Source organism: Gopherus flavomarginatus, chromosome 6 (genome assembly GCF_025201925.1).
Source record: "Gopherus flavomarginatus isolate rGopFla2 chromosome 6, rGopFla2.mat.asm, whole genome shotgun sequence".
NCBI lineage: Eukaryota > Metazoa > Chordata > Testudines > Testudinidae > Gopherus > Gopherus flavomarginatus.
The window spans coordinates 68,435,237-68,457,262 of NC_066622.1; the positions used below are offsets into that span (position 1 = coordinate 68,435,237).

At 47.2% G+C, this 22,026-nt stretch overlaps 1 protein-coding gene across 3 annotated transcripts in view; it reads left to right on the forward strand.

Annotated features, from left to right (window-relative positions):
* TLL2 (tolloid like 2) overlaps positions 1-22,026 on the forward strand; it is a 199,224-nt gene that overhangs the window by 167,776 nt on the left and 9,422 nt on the right. For all 3 annotated transcript variants that reach the window (XM_050960073.1, XM_050960074.1, XM_050960075.1), the window contains 7 exons: positions 4,142-4,287; positions 7,493-7,688; positions 10,461-10,586; positions 13,167-13,327; positions 14,021-14,201; positions 17,268-17,393; positions 19,324-19,451. In XM_050960073.1, coding sequence (XP_050816030.1) covers positions 4,142-4,287; positions 7,493-7,688; positions 10,461-10,586; positions 13,167-13,327; positions 14,021-14,201; positions 17,268-17,393; positions 19,324-19,451 — 1,064 coding nt within the window. The remainder of the gene's footprint in view (positions 1-4,141; positions 4,288-7,492; positions 7,689-10,460; positions 10,587-13,166; positions 13,328-14,020; positions 14,202-17,267; positions 17,394-19,323; positions 19,452-22,026) is intronic.

Below are 22,026 nucleotides of genomic sequence, written 5' to 3' on the forward strand. Positions count from 1 at the left end.
TCAGATTCTGATTTCAGGTTCTTTCTTGAATAGTCTGTGCTATGAAAAGTACCTTCACATGGGCTGGATGCATATCCTCTTCCACATGACCAAGTGCACGGTGGGCTTGGCACTGGCCTGCCTCAGTTTCCCCATCTGTAAAATTGGGCTAACCTCCCACTGACCTCCTGTGGGAAGTGCTTTGAGAGCTACTGCTGAAAAGTGCTAGATAAGACCTAGGTGATGGTGTTTTGAAAAGAGGCAGGACATAATACGCACACATTTTCATAGCACCTTCCCAAAGCACTTGACAGGCTACAGGGTACAAGCCAAACTTAGATAAAGAAGTGAGGTGGGAAGCATGCTTCAGCTGGGTCTGGCTAATGCCAAGCAAACTGTACACTCTTGGCAAAAAATAAATGCACTTTCAAACAAATATTAGCGAATCTTGACCTGAGCAAATCTGATATCCAGCCAGTTCTTCGCAGCCACGTCATCAGTCCTCGCTCCTTATGGCACTGACTGACCTGAAGTTTGCCCCTTTTGTTTTGTTCTGCAGTGGAAGTATGTTGGGTGTATGTTGTTCGCTTGTTTAAATGGGTGATAAAGGTTCCACAAGGAATGCAGCCTCAGGGAGCAGTTGTAAGTCACTACCGTTAGTTCCTACACAGTGTGATGATAGTGGAGCAGAAGAATATTTTTGAAGAATAGAATTGGCACGATTGATATGCTTAGGGTTGGTTTGTGGTGCTGGAGGGTTACACAAATTTGTATGTGTAACAACACTCGCGTTTTGTTTTGCAGTGTGGTGGTGTTATAATATGTTGGGAATGGATTCCTGGAATCCAGCTTACAGTTGGGTGGGGAGAGAGTGAGTGATAAAGGATTATAGAGTCATGGGGAATTGGCCAGATCCATTATCTGTCCATGTCCTGACTTCTTAACACTTTTTGGAAGGTATGTAATTGTTTTTCTGGTGGACTCTGTTAAATTCCCGCTTTCAGCCTAGACTCCAGGTTTGGGAATTTTCCTGTATCGAATGAGCGTGAGAGATTTGACTCAGGAGCGGGAGCTCTGCTCCAACGGATCTTACAAGGACCAGCAATTAAGGGCACTTTTCCTGCAGACTTCAGTAAGCCCACAGGAAGCATGCGGGAGTTGTTACTCCTGGGCAGGATAAGGAAGGTCGTGGACAGAGGACAGGGAGGATTTTAGCTGCATGGGTAACTTTAAGCTCTTACATCTTATATCTAGGATATTTGAACAATTTGCAACTTTTTTTTTAATTTCGTTTTGATGCAGCTGCACCTTTTCTTGTCCTCCATTTCCTGTATACATCCTTCAGTCTGTTCTATCACTTCGTCGTCCACTTCAGTCTCCTGCATTTACCTCCTTTGTGTCTCCCTCTTGGGCCCCTCCACTCCCCTGCCATGATCTCGTGCTTTCTGCCCCCATGGCCACATTTCCTGTCCCAGTCCATACCCTCCCTTCCCTAGACTCATAGAATGGTAGGACTGGAAGGGACCTCGAGAGGTCATCTAGTCAAGTCCCCTGGACTCATGGTAGGGCTAAGTATTATCTAGACCATCCCTGACGTGTTTGTCCAACCTGCTCTTAAAAATCCCCAATGATGAAGAATCCACAACCTACCTAGGAAATTTAGTCCAGTGCTTAACCATCCTGACAGTTAGGAATTTTTTCCTAATGTCCAACCTAAACCTTCCTTGCTGCAATTTAAGCCCATTGCTTCTTGTCTTATCCTCAGATGTTAAGCAGAACTATTTCCCCCCCTCCTCCTTGTAACAACCTTTTATGTACTTGAAAACTGTTATCATGTCCCACCTCGGTCTTCTCTTCTCCAGACTGAACAAACCCAATTTTTTCAATCTTCCCTCATAGGTCATGTTTTCTAGACCTTTCATCATTTTTGTTGCTGTTCTCTGGACTTTGCCCAGTTTGTCCACATCTTTCCTGAAATGTGGTGCCCAGAACATACTAAGCCTTGTCCCATACCGCCTCCCCTCCCATTTACGCCTCCCACCATTCCCTAAGCCCCCATTCATCAAACCCACTCCATCTCCACCAGACTACTGCTCCTCTCTATCCATCCCCACCTCCTGCTCCTAAGATCTCTCAAATTCTGACATCAGGGATCACAGCTCCATGGCACCCTGCCACCTCCAATCTTTCCCTTCCAGTCACCTCTCCCTCAATTCCCTTGGTTCCTTATAAGACTCCTGTCCCTCTGCAGTCCTCTTCAGTCATGTATCACCACCCCTTAACACCTGGCTCAGACCAGCAACTGGTGTAACACAGCCTGGAGTCAGACAGGTCCATTCATAATTTCTGTATTGTTCTGTGTACCTGTCAAAGGAAGTTGCAGTCTCACTCCTCAGTAAATCCAAGCAAATTAGGAGTTTATCGGCATGGTCATTGTGCAGCCAAACACAGTTTAGGAAAAGTTTGGGGGAAAAAATGAGTGCAGCCATTTAAAAAATATCATAACTTCAGAACCCTTTTCGCTAACTTTACCAAACTTCCTAGACTAAATCTACGCAGGGATGAGACCATGTGTGTAATATTTATGAGGAGTTGGGTTCATATTAGGGACATTGGGAATGGTGGTAAGCGTTTCAAAAACTGGGGTTATAATAAACTAGCTTCAGCTTTAACTATAAAGTGGCTACGGCTGCTCCACATGATTTAGGGAACACTAAGCCACTACTGAAATGCAGCTGCTATGAGGGAGGGTGGGGGTAGAAATGCAGCAGCCATTCTGCACTAGCACCACTATAACAGGATGATTTTTAGGAGTGGAATTGACTAATAGTTTTCCAACTGAGACTGCAGTGGGTGGGGCTGTTAAGAGGAAGACCTAAGTTGCAATGAGTAGCCAAGCTACTAGAGTTGGTTAATACAGAAATGCTATGGACTCTCTAAGGTAGCCAGGGTCTTGGTTTTATGACTTATCTGGAGGCAAGTCTACCCAGTAGCTTCGCCATTCATTGTCACCCTGGTTTCTGTGCTGGAAATCGAATGTGCATATTGTTATTTAATGTTTGCTGTGGTAGTGCTCAGTTTCAGGATTGGGACCCATTGTGCAAGGTGCTGTACAAACCCACCCACAGAGCCCATGCAGAGGTCATGCTGGGCTCTGAAATTGTATCTTCATTTTTTTTAGGCTGACTTTTAAAAATAAATCCAAGCTTTGAGGGCAGTTTAAAAAAAAACACACATTCTCTACGCAGCTCTTGGTGCTGATAGCATAAACTGCTGATATGTATTCCTATGAAGAGCTTTGACTTCCTTTGATTTGATCCTCTTACCAATAAGAAAAGTTTTATTTAGAAAATAGCCCCAACATTGTCTACTGCAACTTCCTTCTCTGTTGCCTTTTTTGCAAGTCCCAACTCTATACTCGCAATGTGCAGTCCCACTTCTGTGTTGCCCAACTTCTTGCCTGCAGAGAGGAATGACTGTGCCTGGATTCTAAGTCTTCAGAGCATCTGGGGATGCATATCCATGAGACCATATGCTATCAAGCTGTATTAGATCGGCCGGTTCTTTAGGCACATCTTCCCATGAACTTGCATTATGTTTGCAATCAGTGCCATCTAGTGGCAGGATTGCATATTGCTCTTTTTGTGAGCTTTAATTGTTTATAATCGGAGATATACCAATATCCTAGAACTGGAAGGGACCTTGAAAGGTCATCGAGTCCAGCCTCCTGCCTTCACTAGCAGGACCAAGTTCTGATTTTGCCCCAGATCCCTAAGTGGCCCCCTCAAGGATTAAACTCAAAACCTTGGGTTTAGCAGGCCAATGCTCAAACCACTGAGCTATCCCCCCTCCTCACATTGTCCATTTCATGTATGATTGCTATTATTAATTTGATAATTAAATTATTAAGTGGTGTACCAGACACAACTATCCAGACAATTTCTGCCCCACAGAGCTGATATCCTTGGGGGCAGACACAGCAAGACCAGAGGCACTAAGCAGAATCGTGTTAGGCTTTTAATACCTTTCACGGTTTGTTTGGGGGCCAGGTAGAATGAGTGTAGTTAGAACGGCTTTGCAAGGGGAGAGGGTGTGCTGGGAGCAGGCATTCGATGAGGATACAATGTGTAATCCCATTCATGTGCTGTTTGTTTTTCTGAAGCAATTTGTGGTGGAGAAATTCACAAGGATGCTGGGCAGATTCAGTCTCCCAATTACCCAGATGACTACCGACCTTCCAAAGAATGCGTCTGGAGGATCACGGTTTCCGAGGGGTTTCATGTAGGACTCACATTCCAAGCATTTGAGGTGAGAGGTTTGAGGTGTGTGCTCTTAAACCAAGCTAACTTGGCAGCCAACAAGACTGTAAAAAGGAAGTATGATAGAGAATGTACAATTTGTAGAAACTGGGGTATTTTCCCCCTAAATGTTTGTTTTAGAACATTATTTCCACTCAATGCTGATTCCACTATCGTCAGTGAAAAGTGTGTACCGTGCATGCCTCCTTTGCTGCTGCTTCAGATAATCTACCCATAATGCTTTTATTTGAGGACCGCAAACTGCCTGACAGCATGTTAGTGGTTATGTGTATCACAGTAGCACTCAGAAGTCCCAGTGCTAGGTTGTCTGTGCATATAAGGAAGACAGGCCCTGCCTCAAAGACCTCACCATCAAAGTATGAGAACTGAAGGATTCAACAAACAAACAGTGAGGAGTTCAAGGTAACAGTGAAGCAAATTACTTAGGCTCACACAGTGGCAGAGCCAGGATACAACCCAGAAGTCCTGGCACCCAATCCCTTGCACTACCCATCAGGACACTCTGCGTGCGGGGAATGTTGAGAGAGGATTCCTGCCATCAGACTGCAGAATGCACAGGACATCAATTCCCTAGCCAGCCCTGCATAGATCTATTGAGACCGCATGCCCCATGAACACATCCATATCTTCTCCCTCCCTCTTTTAAATCTTACAGTAGCCATAAAGACCTCAGGACAGACCATTCCTTGCATCACCAGCCAGGTCTTCATAGAAAAGTAGAAATTAGAGAGATCAACTTGAAGGTTGCTGAGAGGTTGAGGTGGGGTTTACATCTGATGAGTTTGCAGCAACTAGGATTATTTAGCCTTGAAAGGAGAAATTAGACAGGATTTACAATAACTGAGCTATGTAAGAATATTAAAGAAGGGCTTAGAATTGACGAGCCACTCTGTACTACCCTGTCATGTAACATGAGATCCCAGGGTTATTTAATGAATTTAATGGTCGGTAAATTTTGAATAAACAAAAGGAAGATACCTCTTCACCCCATGTGACTAGGCAGTGCCTGGAGATTAGCAAATCATATTGTGTCTAGCGGCCCGATCTTGTTCCCACTGAAGTCAAGAGCAAAACTTCCCTTGTTTTCAATGGAGCAGGACTGGAGCTTAGATCAGTTTAGGGCCAGCAGTGGCATTTGTAAATGTCTAATAAAGTGTCATGTTTCAGGACAGCAGGTAGCCTCTGCGGAGATCAGGAAGGATTTTCACCCAGCGTTTGCAGTAGGCATTGCGCTACTGGCCGGGTGCATTCTGATTTGATTGATTTTTTTTTTTTTTTTTTTTTTTTTTTTTACTCTTTGAAGTAGCAGGGCTGGAGATAGGCTGGGCCGGACCCTGATCTGGGATGGCATGCCATGTCTTCCTGACGTACATTTTTGCTCCCATCTGTTCCTTTTGTAAAGGCCAGCACAGGATTGTTCTCTCCAGTTTCTGCTTGTTTTGTCCAGACAAGGGCCATCGACTCCCAATGGGTTGGCTATGAAACCCCAGGGCATTCCCCAACCTGCCTAATTTATTGTTGCTCATCTCCCTCCTTTGCTGTCACTTAGGGGGTGTGGCCACAGTACACAGATTTTGGTATCCTGCCGGGAAAGCAAAGGAGTCCTAGTTCTTGAGCTATTTGCCTGTTGGTGTTTTCCATGCTGTCTGGCATACAGGGATGTTCTTCTCCTGCTCGGAGATCATCTCTTGGATTTGCCCGTCCTTGCTGCTGAGCCTGAGGAAGGCAACTCTCTTAGATGATCAGGAACCAGAGTCTCATTGGAAGGTAGCATGTGAAGGAGACAGAAGTAAGATCATATAACACTCTGACGTTGCATCTCCAGGGGCTGCAGGGGATTTGATGGCAGCCCCGTGATGCAGGCAAGAGGCTTCAAAGCTACTAGCAGGAGATGCAGTGGGTCCCACCAGGCCCAATACCCTTGGGAGGAGGCAGCATGATACGGTGGGTGCTTTGGACCCATGATCAGAGCAGATATCGAACCTCAGGAGTGTGTAAAACAAACATAAAGATCCAAGAACTGAAGAGAAAATGGAGGGGCAGGAAGGTAGGGTCTGAGCCAGTCCTTCAGGCCCTCTTCATTGAAATAAAGGATGCTGTGGCTTCATAGCTCAGGGGTTAAAGTGATGGTCTCAGAATTCAGGGGTCACCAGTTCAACTCTCACTGAGGCCTGGATTGCAATCTCTGCCTCATACTCTCCTCACTGGTTCTTCCTTAGTTGCTTGTCACTCTTCAGCCTTTACCAACCTCCTTTCTGTACAGAGGGGGCCTGTCTCCCTAGCACAGCAGATGAATATTCCACTGTAGTCTGATGTGTAAAAGTTAATGTCTTAGAGACACTATCCATGGCTGCAGGGCAGTATTTCTGAGGATGAAAACAACCCTTTTCAGGAGCAGGGATAGCTCAGTGGTTTGAGCATTGGCCTACTAAACCCAGGGTTGTAAATTCAATCCTTGAGGGGGCCATTTAGGGATCTGGGGATAAAATCTGGCTGGGAATTGGTTCTCTTTGAGCAGGGGATTGGACTAGATGACCTCCTGAGGTCCTTTCCAACCCTGATATTCTGTAATTCTGTGACTAGGCAAATCCCCATCATAACTGGCCCCATGCTGCCCTGCCCGTACACCTCAGCCCTGTGTGGATGAACAGCAAGGGGCCGGTTATGATGGGGATTTTTTTATGCTGTCACTTGGGAGCTGAGCTGAGACTGATCTGTAGCTATGTCAGTAATCACAAATTACACATTCAATTAAACTGACATTTTAAACCATACAACCAATAACGTGCTCTGCAGATTGGTAGGCTGATGGTAACCTTGAGGTCCAAATTCTGTTCCACTTGTTTATTTGTTATACTTTCAACTGAGAGGAATGTTCCTTAGGACCACCTGTCCCCATGCTCCAGGCACAGTTAATGTAACTTCAGTTGCTGAACTTGAGTGTGTTTCATTTTTAAACTGATCCATCACAAATCTCCCCCCCGCCCCGTCCCATTCTCCTCTTAACAATTCCCCATCTCCCCAATTTCAAAAGCCTGGGGAAAAGATGAGCCCTGCTTCAGCTGAGCCAGAGACCATTGCCCTGACCTGTATTGACTCAATTTGTGCTTTTTGATCCTTTAAAGCTAAACGGAATCTGATGGGGCTGAGTGAAGTGGGTGACCTCTGTTGGCGTGTTCCCTTTCCCTCTGCAGATTGAGAGGCACGACAGTTGTGCTTATGACTACCTGGAAATCCGAGATGGCCTCACTGAGGACAGCCCTTTGATGGGACACTTTTGCGGCTACGAGAAGCCAGAAGATATCAAATCCAGCTCAAATAAAGTGTGGATGAAGTTTGCATCTGATGGGTCCATCAATAAAGCAGGGTTTGCAGCAAATTTCTTTAAAGGTATGGATTACACATCGGACCCTAAGGTGGTTTCATTAAGGTGAAACTTCTCTATCAGAGACACTTGAGACCCCTCTCCAAGGATGGCCCGGGGGCCAAGTGAAGGCTATATTCAGTAATGTGGCCCACAGGCAAAAATCAACATAAGGCTCTATCTAAACTGAAGACTGCAAGTTGCTTGGAATAGCACAGGCTGGGAGCTGAAGACTACATAGCTCAATATTAAAAAGGAAATGACTGCTTTCCTTTCTCCATTTTAAGCAGACCAGATGGGGCCCATAGCTTCCTGGCAACTTGCCATTGTAGTCCTCAACTAGTCAACTCTGGGTGCACCCGTTATCTTAATGAATTTTGTAATGACCAGGAATTTAGTGTGTGTCTTGATTGTTTGGAAGAAACATGAAACATATAAAGCAGTCAACAGCTTAAAAAACGTGAGTAGAAGTATGGGTTGAAATCTGTGCTTTATGAGAACATGGGACCACTACCTTTTAAATGCTGAGAATAAACCAGCCATGAACCTATACCGGATCAATCCTTAAGGGCTAAGCCTTCTACTCAGGTCCAACAGTTAGAGGATGAGGCCCCAAAAATGAGGGATTACCTTGTCTTCAAGCCAGAAATGTGACCATTGGGGTTATTCTAGTTTTTGCTACTCCATGCTATCCTTATGGAGAAGCAAGAGCAGTCCTCAGTTATGCAGATAATCTCTGAAGTGCATATAATATTCATAATGATGTGGCAGTTTTAGGTTTTATATAGTACCTTTTATCTGGAAGCATCCCAAAGCATTATACCCTCACCTGTACTGAAATGCAACCATCTCTGGAATGGGACATTGCTGCTCCTAAACAGTGCAAAGCTGGTTAGGTCAGGAACTGAAGATAAATAGTTCTCCAGTTAAAACCACCAGGGTAAATTCTTAGTGAAGTATAATGACCAGGACCCCAGAGCTCACATCCCCACCTTGTAGACACAACAAATCCTGTATTTTGGCAGGGGTTAGACTAGATGACCCTTACTAACCCGCTGGTTCTATGAGTCTATGAAAATGGCTTCAGAACCTCAAGTGACCCTGACCTAAGCTTTGTCTCATGCAAATGATTTAACCCCACTTCCCTTCCAGTTTTAACATGGAGCAGGAAGTCTGGCATTGTCTCTTAGCCTGCATGGGCATTCTGTCTTAGCCTGGCAGTGAAGAAGCAGGGTTCTAGAGGCTGATGCAGACACTGTGGCCTAGGAGAGCTGATTCTCCCAAATTGGTGGTTAACACTGTAGTTAGATTCACTAACCAGTCCCAAACTATGCTCCTGATCCCCCACACTGGTTATCAAGAAGCTAAAAAAAAGGAAATCACACAGCCCCCTTTATTGCATTCCAGTTCTCTGGCTCCCAATCAGCAAACAGGTCCAGTATGGTGAGGAGTTATTTAAAACTCCGCTCACTATACAAAATGTTCTTCTGATCCCCAAAGGGCCAGCCACATTGCCAGGTCAATATTAGTTTGGATCTTACCCAAAATGCCATGCTGCCAGCCAATCCTTTAGCATCTAAAACTTAAAGATTTTATTAAAGAAAGAAAGAGAAGAGAGTTGCTCAATAGTCAAAGCAATCAGATACATACATAAGACTTCAGAGTCCATATATCAGGTTCCTAGCAACATTGGTGAGTTTGCTGGCTTGTAGAGTCCCTCTGGAGTACATCCAAAGTGTGGATAGGTCTGTCAGTCCTTTGTTCAAAGCTTCAGTTTGTAGAGAAGTTACTGCAGAGGTGGGAAGCAGGACTGAAGACCAAATGGAGAAGATGCGGCTGCCTTTATATCCTTTGCCATGTGGCTTGTACATCCTTTGTCCCAAACACAAGCTCACAGCACATGGGCATGGAAAAGCTCTTGGAATCCCCTGTCCACAAGCATGTCCCTAAGTGTCCTGCTGACTCATAAGCATAGCCCCTGCCTTCTCTCAATGGGTTCATTGTACAACTGATGCCCTTGATGGGCCATTAAGCAGGCTGGATAGTGCTGATGCCAATCTGTCTAGGGGTGTCCACCCAAAACACAACACAGGTTTGTTATACAAATACACCACCCATATTTATAACTCACAATACAAAGATGATACATACATATAAACATGATTATATTTAGCCAATCATAACTCTTCCACTGATACCTTACATGGCATATCTTGTAAGATTCACTGAAATTTTGTAATATTGGTATCATCAATATTATAAATGGTCACCCATCTTCCACACAGCGTCATGGCGGGGATGAATTACAGCCAGGAATGGGGTGAGAGGCCAGTGAATTAGACCTTTGGGCATTAGAATAGCAGCACAGGGTATAGAAATCTGATCAGAAAAGCCAGGTTTCAAAGTCCAGTCTCTTTCTAGGCTGGTGGGAGTGAAGCACTGTTCCCAAGGCTGCGCGTACGCATTAGTTTTGGGTGCTAAGAATAAAGGAAATCAGGAGTGTCACTGCAAATGACAGCAAAGTGCAGCAAAGTCTTTGCAAGGAGAGACCTTGCTTCCTCTTCCAATGATGTTGACTGAAAGTGTCACTTCAGTGCCCGCTGGCTGGCAAAGCCACTGTGGTGCCAGCAGGCTGGCGATGCTAATCGTATGCCCCCTACTTGGTGAGGGCAAGACTGGCCAGCAAGACCTCTTCAGGTGCTCCTTTGGTCCTCCAGCCTGCGAGCACTGCCTGTGAAAACAGAGCTGGAGATCGGGCCATTAGGAGAGCTTGAATTGTTGCCTTTTCCTCCCTACAGAGGTGGATGAATGTTCTCGGCCAGACAACGGTGGATGTGAGCAACGCTGCGTGAACACACTGGGCAGCTACAAGTGTGCCTGTGATCCTGGCTATGAGCTGACGGCTGATAAAAAGAGCTGTGAGGGTCAGTAGCCTTTAGAGTGGAGAGCGTGGTCGGTGGGGAGGCACCACAGTTAAGAATAGTTAAGTTGACCTGGTCTGAAAATGGTTCTCTGCCTCCCATGGAAAATTTTGACAAAACCAAAAATTTAGGTTTCATTAGAATTTTTGGGGAAAGTGTTGAATTTTCAGTGACAAGCTGAAATCTGAAATGTTCTGTCCAAAAACCGAAATATTTGTATTTCTCTGCTGCCGTGGTGCTTTGTTATCACATTTTCCTCTATAGGTTGGGCTCCCTGATTGCACTGCATTTCCTGTGATACACCACAGTCTCACCTGTGAGTGAGGGGAGATGGTGCAACATGACTGTCACCTTGCTGCGTTGGCTGGTGGGAAATAAGGTCCAGCTGGGGGTGCCCAGGCCACAGAAATGAACTGCAGGGCACGGTGGCAGAATTCAGAATCAACATGTTTTAGTTTGAAGCTGAAACCAAAAGAGTTGGGTTTCTGGGTGGCCATTTTTGTCCTGAAAATTTACATTTCCTGTGGAAAGCTGACACTTCTGATGAAAAATGTCATTCAACCCAAACCCCAATTTTCTGCTGAAAAACAGTTTTGAGGGAAATTTTTCAATCAGCTCTCTATGTAAATGGTTGATCTCTTTAAATAAGTGTTAGCCTGCGCAGCTCTGCTGTATTGAGAGACTCCCCTCCCTGCTCATCTCCCTTCTTCCCTCCCCTTATTTGAGAACCGTTTTGGAAATGTTGAACAGAATGAGCGAGATCTTCAAAATCCCTTGGGGTCTCCTTTAATTCTGCTTCCATTAAAGCAGATGGCAGGCCTGCCATTGATTGTAATGGCAGCAGAGGTAGACAAGTCCTGAGGGCTTTTGAAAGTCACTCTGTATTTTAGATAGCCCAGGCGCATAATTTGACAGGCACTTCTAGAAATATTCTACCCTCTCAATCCACCTACTATAAGGAAACAGGGATGGTAGCCTCTGAAACCCTAATGGCATATGTAAAAGCAATTGCTTTTGCTTTTTCAGGCATTGCTGTGAGACATGTTGTGCACTGAGTAACAGTTCAGAGAAGAGAATATAGGCAGAACCTGAATCTAGAAAGAATAAAACAGTCCTGCTTTCACGACCAACAGCAGAACCCTGCTGAAAATTTCTATCCTATATTAACAGACTTTAAATCAGGGTCTTGATCCCTTAGCAGAGCTTGGGGGTCCATGTTCAGACTTTCCTAGAGACAAGTGTCTAAACTGACTGCCAGATGTCAGTGTGGTTTTCTTTCTCAGCCTAGAATAGGCCTAAGTTAAAGAGCAGGTGGAAGAGGATGTGAATTCTGCCAGCCATATCAGTCCCTGTCCTTCAGATAAAGATAATCGCCAACAGTAGGGTGGGGATTGTCGATGAGCTACTAAAAATAGTGAAGTCCTTAGGGTAATACGCAGAGCTGGTTGGAATGTTTGGATGGAAATCAGAATATTTCATAAGATGTTTTGTTTTCCAGATGGCTCTAGAGCTAACGCTAATAAAGCCGTAAAACACTGATGTACTAACAGGGAAATATGAAACTATGATGCAGAAAAGGTGTCTGTTTTACATCAAGACAGCTGTCTCGTGTTAGCTCGCTCTATGTAAAACCTTAGTGGAGACAAGACACAGGCAGTTTTTACCATGATAGAGCTAGCTGGGGTCAACGCCAGGTGGGGGCGTATGTGTGTAAGGTTGACCTTGAGTAGTTACATGAAGGTAAAAGCTACTTTTGCTTTGTTCCTATTAGCATTTTACATCTAGAAAACTGACCCGAGTTAGCTGTCTTGATGTAAAATCACACCTCCTTTGCAGGGGAGGCAAAGCCAAAAGCTAGTGAAGTTTTAAAGAAAATGGGCCACTAATGAGAGAGTGCAAGTCCCCAAAGACACTCTGGCTTTATCCTCACTAGGAAAAAGGTGTGTGTTAACCTTTCCCTGGCGTAGACGTGGCCTGTAAATTATAAACTACCCAATGGTTTGTCTTTATTAGACTTTTTCAGCCTCTAGTCAATTGATTGCCGCTTCCATGGAGTACATGCAGTGTTTGTAAAGGCTAGCACGGGCACATCCTACACACTTGATGGAGGCTATAGATGTTTGTTTTAGGCAGCTCTCTACGATAAAGAGCAACTATTTGTAGCCTAGAACGAATGTTTAAGGAATCTCCATGTTGGCCTGCACAATCATGTTAATTACCCCCAAGTTAATTGGTTGTCACCGAACTTGAGATGCAAAGTCCAGTAGAGACCGATCCTGAAAGGCTACTGTGGTACTAAGGGCCAGATCCTCAGCTGGAGTAGATCAGCAAAGGTCTAGCTGCTTCGGTGGAGCTCTGCTGGTTTTTACTAGCCGAGGATGTGGCCCAAAAGCGATTTTCCATTTTCTCCCCCAGTCCCGGCTATTTTAAATCCATTCTGAAGGCTGAGATTGGAAACACGTGCCCTTCCCTTGCTACTGCCCCAATTAGCACTGACTTGTTTCCTAGCGAACAATGTGGCACAATCTTTTCTCTGTTTGGACAGAGGCAAGTAAACCTTGTGTTCGTTTGTCGCCTCTCCAGCTGCTTGTGGGGGCTTCATCACCAAGCTCAATGGGACCATCACGAGCCCTGGGTGGCCCAAGGAATATCCCACTAACAAAAACTGCGTCTGGCAAGTGGTCGCTCCAGCCCAGTACCGGATCTCTCTGCAGTTTGAAGTCTTTGAGCTGGAAGGCAACGATGTATGTAGCAGGTCCATGTATTTAGTAGATGCGATTGTTGACTGGTCCGGAGCCTGATAAATTCCTGGGGTACTGAGAGGAGACCCAGTGTTATGTCTTGGTTTGGGGGCTTCCCATTGTTTCTCAGCCCTTGATTTAATGAGCAAGTGGCAGTAGTTAGCAAGACTTTCTTTAAAGAACAGAATCTGTTTTCTTTGGTATGTATTTGTAGGGAGTAGAGAAGTACTGAGCTATTTCTTTTACAAATGAGCTTGTTCCTATAGCAGTAGGTATCCTGAGTATTTTCCATTTGAAACTGTTAGTTCCTCTTTCCTAGAGACAGAAAAATGTAAAATCGGGATAATAGCACTTCCCTACTTCCCAGAGGCATGGTGAGGAGAGAAATACATTGAAGATTGTGAGGTGCTCACGTGGTAACAGGGGGCCAGATAAATGCTGTACAGAGATAAATGAAATGTAACTAAAACCATTCTGATAAATGCAAGTATACTATAAGATGGAGCAGGAAGTGAAGGAGTTTACGACATTAAGTGACTCAGGTCGGGGGGAGTGTTACTGGTGGCGGGCAAGTCTGTGTATGGTGTCACTTGCCATGTCACTCAGCAAAATGGACCCTTGCTGTTTGGTATCCTACATCTGCAATGCAGTGTGTCCAAGTCCTCCACACTATGAAATCTGACTGTCCCTTGGCAGGTCTGTAAATACGACTACGTGGAGGTTCGCAGTGGACTGGCTTCCGATTCCAAGCTCCATGGCAAATTCTGTGGCTCAGAGAAGCCGGAAGTGATCACATCCTATAGCAATAACCTGAGACTGGAGTTCAAATCAGACAACGCAGTATCCAAAAAGGGATTCAAAGTGCACTTCTTTTCTGGTACGTGGCTGTGTCCCTTGGGGAGGAAGGCTCTCGGCACTGGCTGTCTTGGGTGTACAGGAGAACCGCGTGCTTCGTGTGAATGTGCATCTCCATGCTGTTAAGTCTGGCCATCCATGGCATCAGGAGTTACATTCTGCCGTCTGCTGTATGAAAGTCATTATTGCGGTATACCGTCTCTCCCTCTTCCCTTGTCTCCCAACAGTGGGAAGGGGTGGTGAATTCTGTACAGTCCATTTCCATGGCACAAAGGCTGCTGCGCGTTACCCTAGCAATGCAGGAATTGCCATATGGGATTGCAGATCCTTAGATTTTAAGGCCAGACCTGCTTAACACAGGCCAGAGAACCTCTCCCAGTAATTTCTGCGTCAAGCCCAGAACTTGTGTTTTGAGCTAGGGCATGCCTTTTAGAAAAACAGACATCCAGTCCTGAAGACTCATCAGAGCAGCAAATCACCTGATGTCCTGTTTCAGATACTAGCCAGCACCAGAACCTTCAGAGCACAGCAGGCAGGACTTGAGGTAACCTGCCTCTCGGGAAGGCTTCATCCTGGCCCCCAGTAATTAGAGGTTGACTTTTGCCCTGAACCAGGAGGGTTTAGATCCCTTCAATCCTTACCATCATAGCTTTGGATGTTATCATATGAATGTCCAGTCCTCTGCTGAATCATGCTGGGATCTTGGCCTCAATGACACCTTGTGGCAGAGGGTTCCAGAGGTTAATTATGCTGTCATAGTTCAGGGCAAGTGCGTGTGTATTTTCCTGCCATGCTCCACCAAGACCACCCACTCTAGGCTCCTGGCTTTTCAGCCATCACCCTTCTTGGTCAGAGACCCATGTGTTTATCTCCCTCTTGACTGGGGTTTTTTTCCAGGCTGCTCAGTTCCCTGCCTACACTGTGATATTCCCAGCAAGCCAGACTGCCTATGCAGGCCAGCATCTGCACTTTGTTAGTTCTTCAAAGGTATGAGAGAGAAAATATTAAAAACAATAAAAGAACCTACATGCATGCTAAAAAGCATCCCAGAGGTCACCCCTCAGCTCCAATGTCGGGCTCTGGTAGGTGTCAATCCTTTATCCCTCACAACCGGCTTTCCCCATGGTTACAAATTCATACCTGTCTCAGATTCAGAACCAGAACAATCAGGAAAAGCTCAGTCTTTCCTTTATACAGCTTGGACCTTTGATCTTGGCCTCATGTAACAGGTGATCTGCTGACAGAGGCCCTCTCCTCAGGGTGTGGCTTCAAAAGTCTGGGGTTTTGCATAACCAGAAGTGAGGAATTTGCATTCACCTCCCCCTAGGTATTCCCCAGGAAAGCCACTAAACGCTTTTTGTTCCAAAAGTCCACAGTGTTCAGTATTGCCCTTTGAACCCCAGGTCTGACATCTAGGCAGTTCCACGCACAATAATACATCCACTGTTCATTTACTACAATGGACCCCGAAGATACTTAAACTTAACTCAGTAAGGTCTCCCAAAGATATGGCAGGAAATTGCTAGATCTGTCACACGTGCTATGTGGAAGTGTTTCCTTTCATTGCTTTTAAATGTTACCTTTCAATTTTGTCACACAACCTGATGTGCTTGTATTATGGGAAAGGCTGAATAGATGGGTCTGATCTACCTTCTCTATTTATACCTCGTTCTATGCTTTCTTCCAGTGTCTCCTGTGTGCAGCATACCACATGGGCCCATAAAACTGCCCCCTCCTGCTGACCAGGCAGCCAAGCACCTATCTGCCCATCTTCTTTGCTCTTGTGGCTCGTGCAAGCCACAGGAGCATGGGTGAAGGCATCTGCTTGCCTCTGCCCAATCTCTCTCACTCTCTGCTCCTGCTGTGGCACATTGCAGTCATGGGGGGAAGCTTACCCGGCAGCAGCTCTCTCTACCTGCCTGCATCCTCTTTCTCTGCACCAGCCACAGACCCCCTGGGCCGCAGACAGCTCTTTCCACTAGACACTTGGCGAGTGAAGCAACCGGGGATCTGCTGGCAATGAGCAGAAGGAAGCTGCTTAAGGGAGCATCAGCACAGAGCTGAGCATGAAGCAGGGTTGCCAGTATAAAGATGGGCCAGTGGATTTTTGCCAGGACTGGTACATTTGCCTGTTAGTTTTCCTGAGTGCTATTCTCATCTAGTCAAGCTTTGTTACTTTTGTGTTTAATTATAAATTGGGGAAAACATTTAAAATGTACTTTGTGTGCTAGTCCAGAGGTGGGCAAACTAAGCCCCCGGGCCACATCCGACCCATGGGACCGTCCTGCCTGGCCCTTGAACTCCCTGCCAGGGACTAGCCCCTGGCCCCTCCCATGCTGTCCCCCCTCCCCCGCAGCCTCAGCTCGCGATGCCGCCAACGCTCTGGGTGGCAGGGCTGCAGGCTCCTGCTGCTCTGAGTGGCATAGTAAGGGGGCAGAAAGTGTGTGTGGGCTGGATAAGGGGCAGTGGGTCCTGGGGGGCTGTCATGGGACAGGGAGCAGGGGGCGGTTGGATGGGATGGAGGTTTTGGGGGGAGCTGTTAGGGGATGGGGAACGGGGGTGTTGGATAGGCATGGGAGTCCGGGGGGGGGCAGTCAGGGGACAGGAGTGTGGATATGGTTTGGGTCAGACAGGCAGTGTGGTGGGTTGGATAAGGGATGGGATCCTGGGGGGGCAGTTAGGGGTGGGGGGTCCCAGGAGGGGGCAGTCAGAGGACAAGGAGCAGGGGGATTGGATGGGTCTGGGATTCTGAGGGGGGCAGTTAGGGAGTGGGAAGTGGGAGGAGGTGGATCGGGGGGGGCAGGTTGTTTGGGGAGGCACAGTTTTCCCTACCTGGCCCTCCATACAGTTTTGCAACTCCGATGTTGTCTTCGGGCCAAAAAGTTTGCCCACCCCTGTGCTAGACCCATGTAGTTTGTTGCATTGTGAGGAAGGACAGTGAACTGGGGAAAGAACAAAGTGGCTGGACCTGATCCAGCGATTGAGATTTAGGGTAGTTCTCTACTCTAGCAGAGAGAGCTCCCAGTTGGCATCAGATTTGGTTCTCTCTTGACAAGGAATTAAGTGCTGTTCGTTTGCCCCTCCCCAGATAAAGATGAATGCTCCAAAGACAACGGCGGATGTCAGCACGAATGTGTCAACACATTTGGGAGCTACGTCTGCCAGTGCAGGAATGGGTTCATGCTGCATGAAAATGGCCACGATTGCAAAGAAGGTGAGCACCGCTAACTGCAACGAGGAAGCATTGATTTATTGCCAAACCTGCTGTTTAGTTTTCCCTAAACAATGTAAATAATGCAGCAAGCAAAGGATAATTCGTGGGTAAGGACAGGTGAACAAAGCCTCTTTACAGAGCATGATGCAGATGCATCAATGACAACCTCTCAGTCTAAGTTGTTAAAGGAGCCCAAGGGAGGTAGGGGCTCAGCTCCCATTGAATTTCAGGGCTGATTTAGGCTGCTCAACACGGAGCTTCCCAGCCCAGGTCTAGGGAGATGAGGTTGCCGGGCACACACTAGCGCTGTAAAAATGGCTGTGTAGAAACACTTCTAAGTTGCAGTTTGGGCTAAGGAGCACCCACCTCCCAAGGCTTCAGGGCCTGAGCTGCAGTGTCTATACAGCTGTTTTTAGTGTGGTAGCGTGAGCCCAGGTCCGTTGAGCCAGGCTGTGTGGCTTGCTGCCGTGGGCTCTGTAGACAGACCCCAGAGTCTCCTTTGAAACTCTTAGCCTCCGGTGAAAGTGATTTGACTCCAGAAAACCTCTGCAAATACAGAGGAGAGTGGCTCCAAAGCCAGAACAGGAGGGAGATGGAGATAAGGAATGATGGAATGAAGAAACTGAGTTCCATCAAAGCCTATGGATGTGTGTGTATTGGTGCTGGTAGTTAATTAGGCCCAAGGAGAGTAGCTATTTCCTGGGTCCATATGACACTAATTCACTCTTCTTCCAGAAGGTGGTTGGAGAGGATAATTTTTGCATTTAATGCTATTATAGAGTTTTGCTTCAGCCAGTCTCTGTAAGTAGGCAGCACCTCAGATGGGCATCTCCTAAGCGATCTCCTCAATCCATAGTGTAGTCTGGCAAGAACAACTGATCCAGTGTCCCCACTGTGCCCAAGCAAAAGGCTCAGTGGTGAATGCCAGTGGCTCTTACTGAAGTCAGAGTGCTGAACAGGCCTGGTCCAATAATTCACACAGCAGTAATAAACCATCTTTAAAGAGCAGATCTTGGGCTGGTAAAAGATTGAGCTGCAGAGACTGGAGTCTTCTGTTTAGCCGCATAAGGGTAAAGCACAGACAGGGCAGTACAAGCTGCCTGCAATTTGAACATGCCACTGCTTGGTGTGTCTGCTGAGATTGGCAACAGAGCGTGGCTGTGGGTTTGGTGAACAGAGGGCAACATCAGTGGATGGAGAGCACTTGTTCCATTCACGTAGGCCCCTGAGCTTCCATCAGATGGAAATGAAAATCCATTGGTGCCTGTGAAACCCAGCTCCAGCAAATACAAGGCAAGCAGCAGACAAAGCCCGGGGGACTGGAAATGTACTTGACCAAAGCCTCCAAACGCTTGTGAGCGGCACAAACCCTTGTGGTCTGAGCCCTCCAAATCATAGTGCTCACCCAGTGCCGGCTTGTGTTCCAGCACTACTAGGGCAAGCAAGCGCCTGAGGGAGTGTGGGCGAGGTGGGGAGAGAGGGAGATGAGAATTCTGCCCAGGGTGGGAGCACAACACACACAGGTTCTGCGGGGAAGCTCTGTATGTGAGACAGGGAAAGTGCACTTGCCCTACCGCTCCCCCCTCACGGTATAGGAGCTAGAACTGTAACCCCTGCCCAGGCAGGGTGGGGCTCTGTCCTTCTCTGAGCTACAGAGACACATGAGCCTGCTGCAGCCATTGCTAACAGAGATGGGTGTTGTAGCTGTGGCAGTAGAGGCTTATGCTTTAAGATCCAGAGGTCCCAGGTTGCCCTGTCCTAGCAGCTGACAGCCCTCCTAGGGGCCCAGTGTTACAGAGCAATTATAAAAGAGTCTCTCTTCCATGATTAAATCCTTCTCCTGTTTTGCCACATCTTGGCCTGGGAGCTGCCTCTAGCGCACTACAGCTACAGAGACTTGACTAGGTGACTGGGTTTTCTCTCTCCTAAGCTGGCTGTGAGCACAAAGTGAACAGCGCAGAAGGAACAATGGCGAGTCCAAACTGGCCTGATAAGTATCCCAGCCGGAAGGAATGCACCTGGAACATTTCCGCGACTCCTGGCCACCGGGTGAAAATTGTGAGTAACCCGGGGAGGAGGGGAATTAACTCTGCTTTTCTTTTTACAAACATCGTCCATCTGCTATATGCTGGGGCTGAGTGAACGCTGTGCTTTACCCAGGGCCTTGGTGAGCTGCGGGGTGGAGTGCTTCAGATGGAGCTGGTCAGACTGTTTCCTCCTCTGTGCTCATAAGGGGCAGGAAGTGGAAGAGGCAGTGACCTTGCGGGTGCTCATGCTGCCAAAGAGGTGTTGGGAGAGGAGGTCGGGGGCGCATGCCACTCCCAATTGAGTACAGGTATAGCGAGCGCACACTGTCCTGTCCTCATCCTCCCATTGCATGTAGGATCCATCTGCCTAGGTACTTATGGCTACGTCTGCGCTGGGGGGAAAAAACCCAAACCTGCTGGAGCTCTGAGACCCACCCTAAGCCCGGGCTTCAGAGCCCAGGCTCTGGCCTGTGCAGGAATCTCTGCATTGCCATTTTTAGCCTGTAGCATGAGCCCAAGTCAGTTGAACTGGGGCTTTGAGAGAGTTCATTTTTGCAGTGTAAACAGACCCTTAGCATCCCTTCGCACTGTACTATCTGAGCACCTCCCATCGCAAATGGGACTTTATTCTTGCAGCATCCCTGTGTGTGAAATGGCACCCCATTTTACAGATGAGGTTCCGAGGTACAGGGTAGATTAAAGGATTTGCCCAAGTCTACACAAAAGTTAGTGGCAGAACTGGAATTTGAACTCAGATCTCCCCAATGCCAGTTTAGTGACTTATCCACTGGACCAACTTTCCTCTCACAAAGGATTCTTCAAATAATGGGGCTGTCTTTCTTGTTGTTAGCAAATCCCACCTCATCTTTTGCAGCAATATGTACCCTCCTTAACCTTTCCGCATGTCACTGGTACAATGGGTGAGAGTGCTTTAAAGTTAATAATATAACAAACCCAGGGTATTCATGGTAGATGTGACAGGAAACTGCAGCTAAAGAGACTGTAGCTGGTTGCTTGAAGGTAGATGCCTTTAGTTGTCTCATCAGTCAGGATTTCCAGTTCACCATTTATCTCAAGCCACACAGTGGTACTGTGAGAGTCAACACTTGCAAGCAGTTGCTAGTGTACACAGAGCTTCTGGGGAGAGGCAGTTATTTCCTGTTCTGGACATAGGGCTGATCTTGGTTGCTAATGGCTCCTACCACGCATTGTAAATGGGAACCCCTGAGTATGGCTGTATGTGTAGGTGATGAGCTATCCCTGACCTGGAGTAACTTAAAAAAAGCAGAAACTTCCCAGCAGCTTTCAGAGCCCTGGGGACAGAATTTTCAGCCCATGAGAACAGGGAGGCACGGTGGCTCATGCTACCCAGAGAGGGGACCCCCTGTGATACAAAGGAGGTCAGATCGGATGATCTAGACTCAGTGGTCCCTTCAGGTCTTGAACTCTGACTTTCCTTTGGAGGCTCCTGAGACAGGGATGGAGAGTATAATTTTCAGACATGCCTTGGAAGCCTCAGTCTCATTGAAAGTCAATGGGGGACATGCTCCTGAGTGGCTAAGTCACTTCTGACAATGGGACTTAGGAGTGTGTGAAAATCCAACATGGCGATAGCTATCTGTCTGTCTCCTCATGCTGGGTTTCTTTGGAAGAGATTGGCCTAGTTTACGCGAGATCCCATGTGTGGCAGGGGCTGTCAAACACCAGGGGCACTGACTCTTGATTGACATTTTGGTGCATAACACAGGCACCAATGCAGCCTGCTGAGCACACAGGTCTAGGCTTAATGTCCTGTAGACACTGGAACGGCTCCAGAGGTGATGAGAGCACAACAGAAGATGGAGGATCTTGTGACTACAGCACAGCCCTGCATATCAAATGACTTGGGTTCTATTCGTGAGTCTGCAGGAGATGGCCTGCATGGGTTTAGTGCACAGGGAGGGAACCCAGCTGTTCCCTTCTTTGGCGTGGAGATAATATTTACTTCTCTTGGGGGAGAGATGTGGGGCTGATTAATTGTGACACTCATGAATTCATAGAGCTTAAGGGCAGAGGGGACCATTAGATCATCTCGTCTGACTGTGTGGATCTGCAGGTCCTGATCCCTGGGCCCATGGGCTGCTACCACCTGACAGCTCTGCTAGTGACTGGAGAATTGGGGGCCATAAGGCCTTATGCTCCACTGAAGGTACCGCCCATAGGCACCTGATTGGAGGAGCCCCAGAACCTGTTATTGGGCCGAATACTCTATTTAAGCCAGAAGGAGACAAAGGAAGTTGTCGGTGCAATAAGGTGGATCCTGGCTTGCTGCTGCTACAGACACTGCTGTCTGCCACCTGGCTCCAAGCCTAGTCCCTGATTCTTGACTTTAGCCCTACCCTATCCCTGGCTTCTGAACCTTCTTGCCCTGGTTTCCAACTGCCCCAGCTCCAACCCTCAGCTCCGACTCCTGGGATTCTGTCTTAGCGCTGGCCTTTGGCTCCGGCTCCTGTTTCACACCTGGCTTGACTCCTGACTCCGACACCAGCTCTGACCCCTGCCTCGACTCCCTACTCCGACTCCTGCCCTGACCACAAGGTCTGAGCACCCACTGACCTCCTGTATGT